This window comes from Elephantulus edwardii, unplaced genomic scaffold (genome assembly GCF_000299155.1).
Source record: "Elephantulus edwardii isolate Elephantulus edwardi_28Jun2011 unplaced genomic scaffold, EleEdw1.0 scaffold00118, whole genome shotgun sequence".
Classification (NCBI taxonomy): domain Eukaryota; kingdom Metazoa; phylum Chordata; class Mammalia; order Macroscelidea; family Macroscelididae; genus Elephantulus; species Elephantulus edwardii.
Window position 1 is genome coordinate 7,604,048 of NW_006399868.1, and position 14,302 is coordinate 7,618,349.

Below are 14,302 nucleotides of genomic sequence, written 5' to 3' on the forward strand. Positions count from 1 at the left end.
GTCAATAAACCTGGCATATACACACACACACACATACACACCCCTGCACACGTTAGAATATAGTTATCATAAAGAGCATCATGATATATATTAATTTTTTTAAAAGCAGCAAAAGCTTTTTATCAAAGGAAATTGCAGAAATCCCACTATTTTAGACAGACAAAAACTTAAGCGGTTGGGTCCTGGCCCAAGCTGGTGGGGACCACAGGGACATCTACTGAGAGGCCGGGCACAGCCAGAAGCCACTGCTCTGAGAAAAACCCACTTACAGTGCAGAGACTGACCACTGGCCTTCTGCCCCTCTCTGGGGGCCCATATAATATGTAACTAAATATAAGCTCAATATACATTTTTCTCTTTTAAAAGTAGTAACCAAAATCCAAATGGTTGTGAAATACAAAACCAAATCGTTAACATCGTGATCTTAATCTGAGATGTGGAAAACTATTATTTCTCTGTAAAGTGCCAAGATTGTGTTTTAAAGACTTAATATTGTCTGTATAAATCTTATCCAAATAGGTGGCCAGGCAGAGGTGGAGGGGGCCCTGTCCTCTCTAGACACAGGTGTCCCCTGGATGGCCCATTTCAGTGTCCTGTCCGAGGATCTGAGCTTTGACACAGATTCAGACAGAGACACGTGTGAGCACCTCCTCTGTGTGGTCACAGCTACTGGCTATGAGGAGTGATGCTCACTTCTATCTACAAGGTCAGTCCAGGACCCCCCCTTCTGCTCCAGCCAGCGCCACCCCTCTGCTCCAGGCCGCCCAGCCCCGGGCCTGGCATTTATGGGAAAACACCTGAAATCCATGCAGCTGACATTAGCAAAACACACATCACATGTTCCCTCTGTCAGGACCATGATTAAACGTCAGAGTTCAACACAGAGACTTGGATGACGTGAATCACAACGGGCATCAATCCGTCTTTTTCTCGAGCGCGGCTTTGGGCTCGTGCATGGGCAGCGCGGCCGGCTCGCTGGCGCCCGGCTGGTCTGCGCCTGGCTCTGGCGGGTCCCGCGGCCCCTCATGCTCCGGCGGCGCCCTGGTCTCCTCCAGGAGCCCCAGGTTCTCCATCTCGCTCTTGGTGTACTCGTACTGCTCCTCCGAGTAGGCGCTGTCCGTGTCGGCCGAGTAGATGCCATAGCACATGATGCTAATGACACCCAGCGGCAGGCCGAAGAGGAAGCACCCCATGAGGGGCGAGCTCTTGAATATGGACTGTGGACAGAGAGGGACAGTGAGCTCTGCCCGCGCGGGCCGGGCCACCAGCACACGGGCGGCCAAGGTCACCGTCGACTCCCTCCTCTCAGCCTCACCCGCGGATCCCGCAGACCTCGGGTAACTCGCCTCTGGTGGCGATCACCACAGTAAACCTGGCATCACAGTGAGGTAAGTCACGTAAAACTGCCAGCTTCCCAACACATACTGGTCAGGTTGATGCCACACGCTATTCACACGACGGGAGATGAAAATAGTGTGCAAATGACCAGAACGTGACAGGGACAAGTGAGCGAGGCTGCCGACAGACCGGCCCACAGCAGCTGACGCAAGTCTTCCACTCCGACAGCCCCACAAGGCAAAGCATCACCGCGCTGAGCCAAGCCGGACCCCGCTTGTCAGCTCACTTCCTGTTCCTTCCCCTCTAGCCCAGCACCTCCACTTAACAGGCCAAACAGAGAAACGGGGCAGGAAAAAAAGGGGAGCGAAATGCCTGGCGAAGTCATTCTCAGAGTAGATGAACTACAGAGATAATAAACTATGGCTTTCAGCTTGTGATCTAAGGTCACCATCTGCAGTAGTGCCGACCGTGGGGGCCACTAATTCCACGTGTGCACACAGCTGCTGGGACACTGGCCCGCTCACATCCTCAGAGATCCCGGCTCTCCTCCCAGGATGCACAGCGGTCGGGATGGTCACCCACCAGGCATCAGCCCTGACCTGCTGTGACCCCATGTTCCACCTAGAGAATGCACTTGCTTCATACCACTGCTGACTACAAGTATCCTGCAAATTAAAGACGGACTACTCGTCCCTAATCCTGCCAAAGTCAAGATCCCACATAAACAACCCCAAACTGTCACAACTTACCACAACAGTAGTTCTGGCGTCAAACATGATTCTTCTCAATCTCTGCAAAATGCTATCACCGCCTTGGGCCTTAAACAAAACAGAAATAAAATGTTACACAACATTCCTCTCTGCGACCCAGCATCTGCGGGAGTGGTAGACCAGGAGTGCCTGAAGCCGGCCTGTCCGGATGGTGGCTGTGCAGGGGACTCTAACCCAGGGCGCGGGCAGCCCAGTCTCCTGATGACAGTCACCTGAGGCCAGAGCTCAGACAGTCAAGGGCAGCGGGGAGATTCCTGATGAGAACAGTCAGACACCTGCATCCACTCCCCCTGTGCTCACCAGCCCTGGCCCTGCAAGCCTTCCAAGTCAACAAAACTCTGCTGCCCGGAGCCTGAGTCAAGTGTCACTACCTTACAAGTAGAGGAGGAATTTCACCTGAAAAAGAATTATTTCCACAAAGAGAAAAATGCAGCTATATGAAATGTCTTGACTTTGGCCCAAAGGACACATACTTGTGGTGGTGTGAGCCAATTTTTATTCAAATCTTGCGAAAAAGAGAAAAGTCTCACAAAATTCTCTTCCGGCTTGGGAAACCAATGAAATCACTTCTTTTCATTTTGTCCTGTTGAGTGCAGACACAGCAAACTCCCAGCCTGCTCACAGAACTGCTGTGAGCTCAATCTACAACTCAGGTGCAGAATCAGCTCGGGAAGGCACGAGAGGAAGACTCACAGACCGGAAAACAGGAAGGTGAGCACAGTGACAGGCGGCAGCTCCTTCTGCGAGGGAGTGTTTAGGAGGGTCCTCAGAGCTTCGCACGAGAACGCTGATTCTCAGACATTTATCACGGTAGGTCCTTTTCGCTCCAGCCAACAGGTCTCATGGACTCTGCAGGACACCCTCACTGCTGCTGACCACGGCTCCCACAGTGAGAACCTGAACTTCCAGGAACTTAAATGCTGGTAAACCGTCTCATCATGGTGACTACCCAAACCACCCCTCAGTGTCCCGTTAAGGGGCACCCTCCCCGTGAGCCTCCTCCTCCACGGAAGCAGCTCTGTGCCCAGGAGCCCGGCATCACCAGAAGGGTGAAGCATGGAGTGGGCGCCACCCTGCTCCAGGCAACAGCCTCGACCACACTGGCAATCAGATCAGCGAGACACACATGCCTGCCAGGACCAGAGTTAATGCCCTCAAACAGCATCTGTACCAACAACTGAACTGAATGCCAAATGCCCCGGGGACTGTCCCACAAAGCCTAATTAAAAACAACAAAAAACTTCCACAAACTAAAAAAATTCCCACTCCACCCGGCTCCATTCTCTAACTTCAACTCCATACTGATATTCTCGGTTCTTCTTTGGAAAAAAAAAAGATATATAAAGAAAAAGACACAAGCTTATTTTCTTCTCTATTCCTTAAGCAGAACTAACCTCCACGGTGCCATTCAGTATGTTATCGATGAAGTGGACCATGTCTTTGGCACTGTCAATCTGTCTGTCCAGCAGATAGTACTGCTGGTTGGAAGTATTTAGAACAACAACAGTTGGGACATCCAGTTCACTGAAAAATACAAAAGCAAGAAGAAAATTGACAAATCCACACTCAATGCAGCAATTAAAGTATTCTGATAATTAGCCACACGGTGGCTGTGGATTACAAACCAAACTAAACCCCCGGCTGCCAGGCCCTCTTCAAGCCCTGGAAACCTCGGCCAGGCACCCAAGCCTCCAAGTCTTCACGGGAGCAGACAGCACACGTTTCCCCCATGGAGCAGCTCGTGGATTTGAACTGCCAATCTTTTGGTCAGCATCAGAACATGTTAACATTATGCCACCAAGGTTCCTGATGTACCAAAGCGTTGCCTTCCTTTGCTGACATGAAGAACTCTTCAATTTTCACATCAATTAGAAAGTACCCAGCTGATGACTATCTGAAAACTACTCTGATGATGTAATTGTTGTCGCTGAGTACCGTGGAGTAGGAACCGACTCACAGCTGACCCTCCAGTGGCTGAGGCAGTTACTCGCGTGGGAGGGGACTGGCCATGCTTCTTATGATGACGTAACAGATATATCTAATAAAGACCTTCCTCTTAATAAAACAAGCAGCGGGGAAGTAAGAAGTAAAGGTAGTAAGAGGAGGGTGGTGGTGGTAGCTGTATGCTAACCCACCAGCTGGTCTTTAGAGCCAATAAACTGCCCAGGGGGAGACTGAGTGTCTTTGCACCAAGAGCAGCTCGTGGATTTGAACTGTGTGACTGTTGGGTTGGTAGTGCAACTCCTAAGCCAAAGAAAGATCTGTACGGATTAAGTGTCTGACGACGCTGGCACTGACGACCTGTGATCCGAGCCACCACTGCCACTCACAGTCACCTGTCAGTAACAGCCCGGCTCCCGCTCACCAGGTAAGAGCAGTCCCTCCAGGGCTGTGGCGCCTGCACGTAAGCCTGTTTTGAACAGAGACTATCTAAAAACTACTACTATTTAGAAGGGAGGCGGTGCCAATAGTACTACCTGCTGTCAGGCAAGTCAGTGAGCCTTTTCTAAACATCATTCTTTATAAGGGGAGAGGGGGCAACAGAACCTACTCTGCTGTGCAAATTAAATGAAGAAACTCATGTGACACACACCGCACCACATGTACATGATGCATTCTGTGCGTACACCTGCCTGGTCTCTAACCCAGCAGTGCTACACGTCAACTGCACATACACCTGCCCAGTCTTTAACCCAGCAGCGCAGTGCATACACCTGCCCAGTCTTTAACCCAGCAGCACTGCCCATATACCTGCCCAGTCTCTAACCCAGCAGCGCAGTGCATACACCTGCCTGGTCTCTAACCCAGCAGCACTGCTCATACACCTGCCCAGTCTCTAACCCAGCAGCACTGTGCATATATGATGCATTCTGCACAGACACCTGCCGGTTCTCTAACCCACCGTACAGGAGAAGTGCTTGCTCAGGATTTCCATTGCATTACGTAACCTTGAACATGCACATCTGTCTCTTAAAGCCATCAGACGTGGACCGTGCTCTTGACGCTCCACTTGGCTTATTACACAGTGCCCTTCACCTCTAGCTCCACCCTCACTGCTACACAGCGGCCGCCGTTGTTAGGTGCCATCAGTCGGGAGTGCCTCACTGCTGACCCTTTGGTCGCGAGGACAGTAACGACAGAACTGTGGCACTGACGCTGCACAGAACTGGAGCTAGAGTTTAAAAAGAATCAAACGCTTTCATCATGGAAATACATGGAAAATCACTTCACGATAAGGTAAATGGAACAGACCAGTTCAATGAACTGTACTGAGATGATTGTTTCTAAAATTTTACACACGTATGTGGAGTTCTTGCAGGCTAGTCCCGAGAGAGGTGCACTGCTAACCCGACGGCTGAGCCTCTCTGGAGGTTCAAATCCGCCAGTGCTCCTCTGGGGGCAACGGACAAGCTCCTCTAGTTTAAGTCTGTAAATACAAAGGAGGGTGTAATCCGCCGGGTGTGCAGACTGGACAAAGGAGCCCTCCCGGCACAGTGCGCTGTGGGATGCAGCGCTGGCCGAGAGAAGTGGTCAGAATGCAGCCGCTCATTGGGCGATGGGCCCTCTCCCAGAGACAGGAGGGCTGGAGCAGACCGGACGGCAGCAGGGCGGAGGCCGCTCGCCTGTGTGATTATCTGCCTTTTAATGGCAAGTTAATCAAATCAAGCGTTTTTTTAAATTCAGAATTTTAAAACTACAGTGAGACACTAAGAAAACAGTGAAACAGTGCCTTTGTCAGACTCTGCCCGATGTATGTGAGGTTCGTTGTGGGTTTTTTCCCACTTTAGCGATCAGGCCTCTGTCCCTTAGCAACAGATAAGACAAAAATTAATAGCAAAATCATTTAACAGTTTACTTACTCCATCAGCAAGCTGTTTATATATTCATTTCCATCCATATGGCCAAAGTGAAAATCCCTAACCAACAATAAAAACAGAAAGATTAAGTATGGAAAAAACAAACAATATAAAAATCGGAACGTGAAACACTAAACCCTGAACAGTGAGCAGTTACTGTGTAAACTGTCTACAACAAATAGAAACAGCAGGACGTGAATTCTACTAGCAGAATTAAACAAACGTGTAACTAACTCAGTCCTTGTTTACCACTGTAAGGACCAACAATCACCCTCTGCTTTACTGCATTACAGAGATACACAGAGAGGCCGGATCCTTCAGAGTCTAAGCACCTACCTGCGGAAGTGGGTTTTATAATCTTGGGCAACTTCCTGAATAACCGACTTTAATCTGCAGAAGAAGAAATTTTATGAATATGCCATTTCCTCTCACAAAAAAACACTATTGCATAGTGCCACTGTGGTAAAACAGGATTGACATAAGGGTTGAGGGAAGACTGAGAAAGAGGGAATAAATAATGTATATCACATTGAAACAGACGAGGGAGAGAACGGTTTAAAAGGGATATATGATCAGGTATTATTGTCAGACAGGAGTCCAGAATGAAGGCTGCACAGTGGAGTGGACTTGGGGGTAAGGATTGTAAAACAAACAATTTTTCTTTTACTTTTCAAAGAGAAGAGCAAACTGGGGGAAGGGGTGGGCAGGGAGAAAAGTGCAACAACAAATGAATGGAAACCCTAAGTCTCTGTAGTTTTGTTCATTAAAATTAATAAAGAAAAAGCAAAACAAAAACCAGAAACACATAACTCGATCTTAGTTGTCTGTTACTCTGAAGAGCTGCAAGAAAAATAACAGCATCAAATCTACCCGAAGCCTTGAACTGGACGGCACTCGAGCTTGGAACGATTTAAGGTACTGTACCTGAGGTGTTCGGCTGATGTATTCTTCTCATCAATAATTGCGATAACCACCAGCTTTCCTGAAATTAGGAAAGACACATTTACACTCAATGCACTCAAACAAATGTTCCAGTATGTTCTTGTTGTTGAAGGGGAGAAAATGCTCCCAGAGTTTAATTCCAATTATCCTATGTAAGTTGAGCACAATAATCATATTGACATATTCATGAATAATGTATGTTTACAGAAAGATTCAATCCATTTTAGTCAACTCTAAAGGCATTAAATTACTACCCACACTTCACCTCTAAAAGGTAGATAATGGTAAATCCGTCTAACAATTCATACCCTCCAACTGTATTTTCTTCACTAGTCACATAGACTATGAGTCGCAAGCGACTCGATGGCACATAACAACAGTCACATACACTACAAATGCTGCTGTTCCGTGAGGTCAGGTTGGAACCTCAGGGGCTGTGAATCAGCGGGGAGGAGACCACCCATCTTTCTCCGGTCAGCAGCTGGCGATTAGAGCCGCCTGGCCTTGTGCTGAAGTGCAGCTCCTCAATCCTGAGGATACCAGAGTTCCCTAAATCACAAACGAAGGTATATCCTTTTAAAATGAACTGAAACCTACGGGAACTCTGGCCCACTGGTAAAGAGGTGCACTGCCAACCCAAACGCGTGCCGTTCGAATCCACTTCCTATGTGATTTACAGCCTCTGATAACCCACAGGAGGTCAGCGGCGACTGGGTTCCAACTCAACCACACAGAATGACGACAGTCCTAAGGAGTAAGCCGCTGTACCAAACTCCTGCATTTTAAAATCCTTATGAAATTATGAGATTCCTCTAGTTCTGGGAGAATGGTATATACGGAGCAGAAGACAATTTCCACATGCAGTTTTTTCAGCTCCCGAGAGCACAGTTGTCATAAGCTATCACGTATTTAACTAGGACACAGGCTCAGGCCCCTTGGGACGGGGAGACAGGCGCAGGACAGGGCAGGGTTCAGATCTGCTGCTGACAGAGTCTCTATGTGTCGTAGACGACTGAACCAAGACCAAGCAAATCCTCCTCGTTTCTAACGTCCTCTAGGGAGGCAGCACTATGAACAGAAGCTTCCCGAGGCCTCGCTCTTGGATCTTGCTCCTCACACCCCTAGTGCCTGGGTGCCCTGCTGCCCCTGTCCCGCTTGGCTTCCTTAGAAAACACTAGCTTGCTCTTCAAGCCACACCAAGGTATACTTTCTGGTAACATTAGCCTATATTCTCGTAAAGCAGAACTGGCATTAAGAGTGAAAGGAAGGAACCACATTTTGAGAGACTGGATTTCTCTTCCTAAGCACACTCCATTTCAGTCAGCAGTTAGGGGGCAGCGGTGTCCTGTGCCGAGTCTGTGCGCGATGGTCACCTGTGTCCCCCAGCTCATACAAGAGGAAGCCGTCCACAGTGAGGTAATTCTGGAACCGCTCCCTGGTGATCCAGGCCTCCAGGTCACCATCTTCAAACTCTGAAAATAAGCAAAGGGGTTGGCAGTGACTCATGTGAAACGCAGGATGTAGAATCGCGAGGTTTACAAAGTAAACTTTAAAACTGTTTTCACATAACATTATATAATAAAACCCTAATTTTTTTGTTCTTGTTTTAGGACATTTCTTTATTAACAGAATGCCCCTTTTCTTACATAAGGAACTTCTCTAAACACTCACACAGGTACAAACACATAAAACCTTAATACTATAGTCTTTTTCCCCATATTAAATCTACTCTGCTAAGCAGATAAAAATAAATCAAAAAGGAATACTGCGTCCTGATTAGAAACATAATTCTAAAGCAATTCTTGAAAATCCGAGCATCTACCTAAAAAGCAGAATGAAGTCAAGCAATCCTCTTTACAGTCCACCTTGGTTTTTACAGTTTTCTTGAAAGCAGTGAATTTTCTACCACGTGGACTGCTGGATAGGAACCCTTTCAAGACATCACACCTATTAAGCAAATGATGCCTCAAATGTGAATACACACACAAGCTTACAATTTAGGAAAAGACACACTAGAAGCTGACACTAAAGTGCAAACCACGTTGTCAGGACTGTACAAGGTGCTGAAGGTGGCAGCTCGAGAGGAAATTCAGTGCTACCGAGTGCTGCACACCCACTTACACACTTACTAACCAGTCAGACACACGCACTAGCACTCAACACAAAGCCTGTGTCCCGTGCACACCACGCTGCAGTTTGGACAGCTGGTCCTGTAGACACCTGGCACCGCTCTGCCTTTCTTTTTTTTTTTATTTTGTGTGCGTGTACCGTCAAATCAGATCTGACTGGTACAGGAGGATATTGCGCCTCCTTCTCTGGCAGAGCGTCTGGTGGATTCGAACCGTGTTCCTCTGGGATTGCAGTGCAGCTTCTTGCCACTAGGCCACCAGAGCTCCCACCGCTCTGCCTTTCAACCTCAGATGTCACATCTAAGACAGGTGGGAGGTGTGGGCGTCTTCCCGGGTGCTCAGGCAAAGAACACGCATCTCAGCAGAGACGGTCAGGCCTCGTCTCCCACACACACTATGACTTTCTAAGCTGTGCTTTTACTCTGAGCACAGCTCACACAGAAAACCTGGGGTCAGAGATCTGAAGGTTCATGTCTGACCAGATCTAAAATTACTATTTTATGTTGGGGGAGAAACAAAACCACCACCTCTTCAATGGTGTTTATGTGTAAAAGACAAGACCGCGGCTGTGACTGAAGGGGGTCCCGTCTAGGGAGCGTGGTCGCGGGCAGTGGCAGGCAGGCGTGGGATAGAGTCCTTCCCTTCTTGTATTGGCACGCATGCGGGGTGTGTCGTGAGACGCCCAGGCAGATCCGGACAACCAACCAGGGAGTGATGTGGGTCTTGTCTGCTCAGTGACACACCAGCTCCCTCTCGGGCACCTTCGTCATCTCAGGATGTTTGTCTAGCTGGCTCCCTGTCTACCTCTCAGATTGCTTCCGTGGAATCCCACGGCAAGCTCACAGACAGAAGGAAAAATACGTGGCCAATGTTTCACAGCAAGAATTCACAATCCGTCCTCACATTTCTCTGAAGGAATGGAAGGTATCAAACAAGCCCGAACCAAGTCTCAACCCTCTGCTGTCCGTCCCGATCTGACTCGGCCGACCCCCAGTGGGTTTTCAGAGGCTGTCCACCGTCTGGGAGGCCAATGTCCATCTTTCTCCCACGGAGCACCTGGCAGACTGAACTGCATCCGCGGGATGGCAATGCGATCTGCTCTGCTGTAGATTTCAAAAAGATGCAGATGTTGAGCACATTTCCGTCATGAGTGGAAGCGCTGACAATGCTTCCTGTGCAGACAGCGCCAATGAAGAACCCAGTTTTGGGTTGGTTTGTTTTTTTTTAATATGTTTTTTTTATAATTATTTAAGACCTTTATTAACAGGTGCTTGCAGTTTTGTTGACTTCTTTTGAAAAAATTAAATTGTAAACTTTTATTACAAATCAAAAATGAGGTTCTTAAAAAAATCTCAACTTGACCAAATATGAAACAATTTAAAAACTTTTAAAGATGTATTGAGAAAAACCAGGCAGAACTCAGTATTTTTGAATGAAGTTGTAATTTTGGGCGTTACCCAGGATGTCAGTGGCCTCAGCAGACGGGGAGGTTCACTGACTCCCCTGAAAGTGAAATGACCTCCACGTCCTGCTCTCCCTCCCCTCACGCAGCCCCCGCCGTGCCCAGGATCTTCTATCTGGATGCTGCACGGAGCAGCCAGGTGTGGTGCCGACCAGCCGGTGCCATCTGGTCCTGGCAGAGGGGCTGTGCCCTTGTGACCCTCGAGGACAAATTCCACAGTCCACAGCAGCTCACTTGATGCGAATAAAAGGCTCTCAAACTGAACGGAAAAGGATTTGTTCCGTCAACCTGTACCCGAATAGCCATCAACCAACTGCATGAACCCCCGCTGGGTTCCTGAGAGTTTGCTGCCCTGGTGAGCACAGGGCACAGTCGGAAAGCGCCGGAACAGGCAGCACGATTCCCACAGATGCCTGATAACCCAGCGATGACTGCGCGGCTGTGTTCACCTTCAAACACTCCCACAAAGCAAACAGGAGACGTGAAGCCAACGTGGCTCGATACTGGTGAGGCGTCCCCTCAGTGACGGGGTGAGGGCTGCCCTCCTCCGTACTCTACTGTACGTTTCATAACATAGTAAAGTGCTTTTAAAATAAGCCGTGGCCGCCGTGAAGAAGCGATGGCTACCAAGGAGGGTCACTTGTGCCAGGAATGGACAAAGGCAGCAAGGGAAGGGCATCAGAGAGGTTGCTCTAGACCTTTCTGGGTGCAAAAACGTTAGGCGGAGTTTCATGTGTTTTTATGTTAAAATGCTGAAGTCCTACTGCCCAGGAGTTGATATGGGTCACTTCTCAAAAACAAACCAAATTAGAAATAAACTCAATGTAGGTAAAATTCAGAATAAAAAGGACCAGAAGAAAAATGAAGGACGGAAGACAAAACCAAGTGTCCACCAGCCGGTCCGCGGAGGGGGACCGGGTGCACACAGCAGCTGCAATCCCTGAAGATGTGAAAGTCCTGGAAGAGAAGCAGCGTTCATCCTTGAAACGTCTCCTGTGATGAAGCCCCGGAACTTACCATCATAAATGAAGTAAGTGTCATCTTTGAACACAATGACAGCAGGCAGCTCTCTCAGTACCACATTCTGCAAAAACAAGACGTTTCAGTAACTTTTAACCAAGGGGAAAATGCAGCTGATGGCTGTGACTGCAACATGTTAAAGGAAAAAAGCATATCAAGTATCTGGACAGGGTTGAAAGGTGCACTGTGGGTCGTGAGGAATGGTATTCACTGCGATCCCCGAGCCAGGCCGGCCTCCACTCTGCACACAGCCCACCACCGGGCCCACCGGGCGGCCATGAGGAAGCCAGGTTCCCTGCTTGCTGTCCGTGTCCCCCACCCTGGGTGGGCTCCTCACAGGACAGCTGGTGGTGAGCGACTGTTGGACTTCACAGTGAGATCACCATTTAAAGGGAGAACTTTTTCGTCAGCAGCCAATTACCAACAGCGATTAGCAAGGAAAGATCCGCTCAACAGACATCCACCGCAGAAAGCTGTCAACGACCTCAGAACCTTAAAATTACAGCCAAGAATCCGGATCAGAGCGGAAGACGACCTGACCTGAGACCCCAGCGAAAACGTGAGATGTCAGAGAACAACCGTGCCTGTTACTGGTCAGCCAGGATGTAAAGCAGCACGCCGCACGGAACAACCAAATGAAGCAAAACCTAGACACTAAGGAAGTTGGGAATGTGAGCTACCACTTGTCCAAACTGCTGCTGTTTACACTGAAAAGGAACTAAGTGCCAACTACCATCAGTCTGGAGTTATCTGCTCACTAAGAACAAGCAGTGATGCCAGTCTGAGGGCTTACTTAACACGCCCGCTGTGTCCACAAACATCACAGCAAATCAACCTGACAAGACGCATAAAAATTCAACTCGACATCTCACCTCAGGAACCACGTCTTCGGTGGCTGCAAAGAAGTATGAATACACAATTAATTCTGAAGCCGCTTCGGCATATTTTTCCTGGAAAGGAACAAAAAAAAGTCACTTGTAAATATTTAATATCACATTCATTCTTATCAGACCCTGAAGTATTCTATCCAGTAAGTACTATTAACCTGCTACCTGTGATTCAGGTGAGTCGAGGTAAAGAATACAAGGAAATGATCTCATAAAATGATTTACACAACAGACCACTGAATGAAGTACTTTTATCTTTCCACAAACAAGATTCAGTAAGTGTAGCGTTAAGTCAGATCAATACTTCAACATGAAGATGCTAACAGGAGAGACGGGAGTGGTGACTGCAAACGGAAACAGGGACCGGAAGGTGGTGCCAACATTAGGTCTTTAACTGCTAACTGGAAGGCTGACGGGTCAAGCCCACCCAGACCCACTTTCTTCAGAAGGCAGGCCTGTCAGTGCGCTGTCACAGTTCACAGCCGGCAGGCCCCTTGGGGAAGGTCCACCGTGTCACACATGGGGTGTCAGGAACTGAAATCTAAGGGTCAGCAACTGGTCTGGGGCTTTTCTGATGCACTGGGAGAGACAGATGTGTGTGTACACATGTACACACAGACACAGAGAGACAGATGTGTGTGTACAGACGTACACAGAGACAGATGTGTGTGTACACACAGACACAGACAGAGGTGTGTGTACAAACGTACAGAGACAGATGTGTGTGTACACACACACAGACAGATGTGTGTGTACACACGTACATACAGATGTGTGTGTACACACAGACACAGAGACAGAGGTGTGTGTACACACGTACAGACAGATGTGTGTGTACATACAGACACACAGACACAGATGTGTGTGTACACACGTACAGATACAGATGTGTGTACATACAGACAGATGTGTGTGTACACACATACACAGACAGATGTGTGTGTACACACGTACACAGAGACAAATGTGTGTGTACACACAGACACAGAGACAGATGTGTGTGTACACCCAGATGCGTGTGTACACACGTACAGAGAAACAGATGTGTGTGTACACAGAGAGACAGGTGTGTGAGTACACACAGACACACAGAGACAGATACGTGTGTACACACAGACACAGAGACAGATGTATGTGTACATACATACACACAGAGACGTGTGTGTACACACAGAAAGATGTGTGTGTACACATGTACAGAGAAAGAGATGTGTGTGTACACACAGACACAGAGAGACGGGTGTGTGTACACACGTACACAGAAACAGAGAGACAGATGTGTGTGTATACACACAGATGTGTGTGTAACACGTACACACACAGACAGATGTGTGTGTAACACGTACACACAGAGACAGATGTGTGTGTAACACGTACACACACAGAGACAGATGTGTGTGTAACACGTACACACAGACACAGACACGTTTCCGTACGCACACGCATGTATACGAATATGGTTTGGACAACTGTGCCAGTGATGGTTATGCGGCATCTGCAGTGTTTCTAGTCCCTGGTTTGGTGGATACCACGTGGTCAACTTCAGGATCATGCCTCTCGTAGTGCAATCACTGCACGGATGGGGTTGCTGGGAGCCGATAAGCTGGGAGAGGGCAGAGTTCCACCCCCACTGAGGCCGACGTGGTGAAGCCGGCCTGCTCTCTGCTCACTCTGGCTGTGACCTCTTCGAATGAACCCTCAGCCCGAAAGGCCTGCAGGACCCGCCAAGCTCAGTTTCATTAGTCTACACGGCCACGTGCCCCAGACCTGGGACTCACCGCCCTGTACAAACTTGTGAGTCAATTCCTCAGATAAATCTCCGTGTGGACATGAGGAGAAACCGGTCGGCACAGCATAGCTGTGCAAGTGGAGAACACCCAGGATGCTCAGAAAGAAC

The 14,302-nt window shown here is 48.5% G+C and overlaps 1 protein-coding gene across 1 annotated transcript in view; it reads right to left on the bottom strand.

The window, feature by feature from the left end:
* Positions 1-914: 914 nt before the first annotated feature.
* The window catches only part of TMX3 (thioredoxin-related transmembrane protein 3), a 32,811-nt gene continuing 19,423 nt past the window's right edge, over positions 915-14,302 (bottom strand). Inside the window, exons 9-17 of the mRNA XM_006892762.1 lie at positions 12,391-12,468; positions 11,516-11,582; positions 8,281-8,379; positions 6,890-6,947; positions 6,302-6,355; positions 5,969-6,025; positions 3,503-3,632; positions 2,088-2,156; positions 915-1,217 (exon numbers count right to left, since the gene is read on the bottom strand). Coding sequence (XP_006892824.1) covers positions 915-1,217; positions 2,088-2,156; positions 3,503-3,632; positions 5,969-6,025; positions 6,302-6,355; positions 6,890-6,947; positions 8,281-8,379; positions 11,516-11,582; positions 12,391-12,468 — 915 coding nt within the window. The remainder of the gene's footprint in view (positions 1,218-2,087; positions 2,157-3,502; positions 3,633-5,968; positions 6,026-6,301; positions 6,356-6,889; positions 6,948-8,280; positions 8,380-11,515; positions 11,583-12,390; positions 12,469-14,302) is intronic.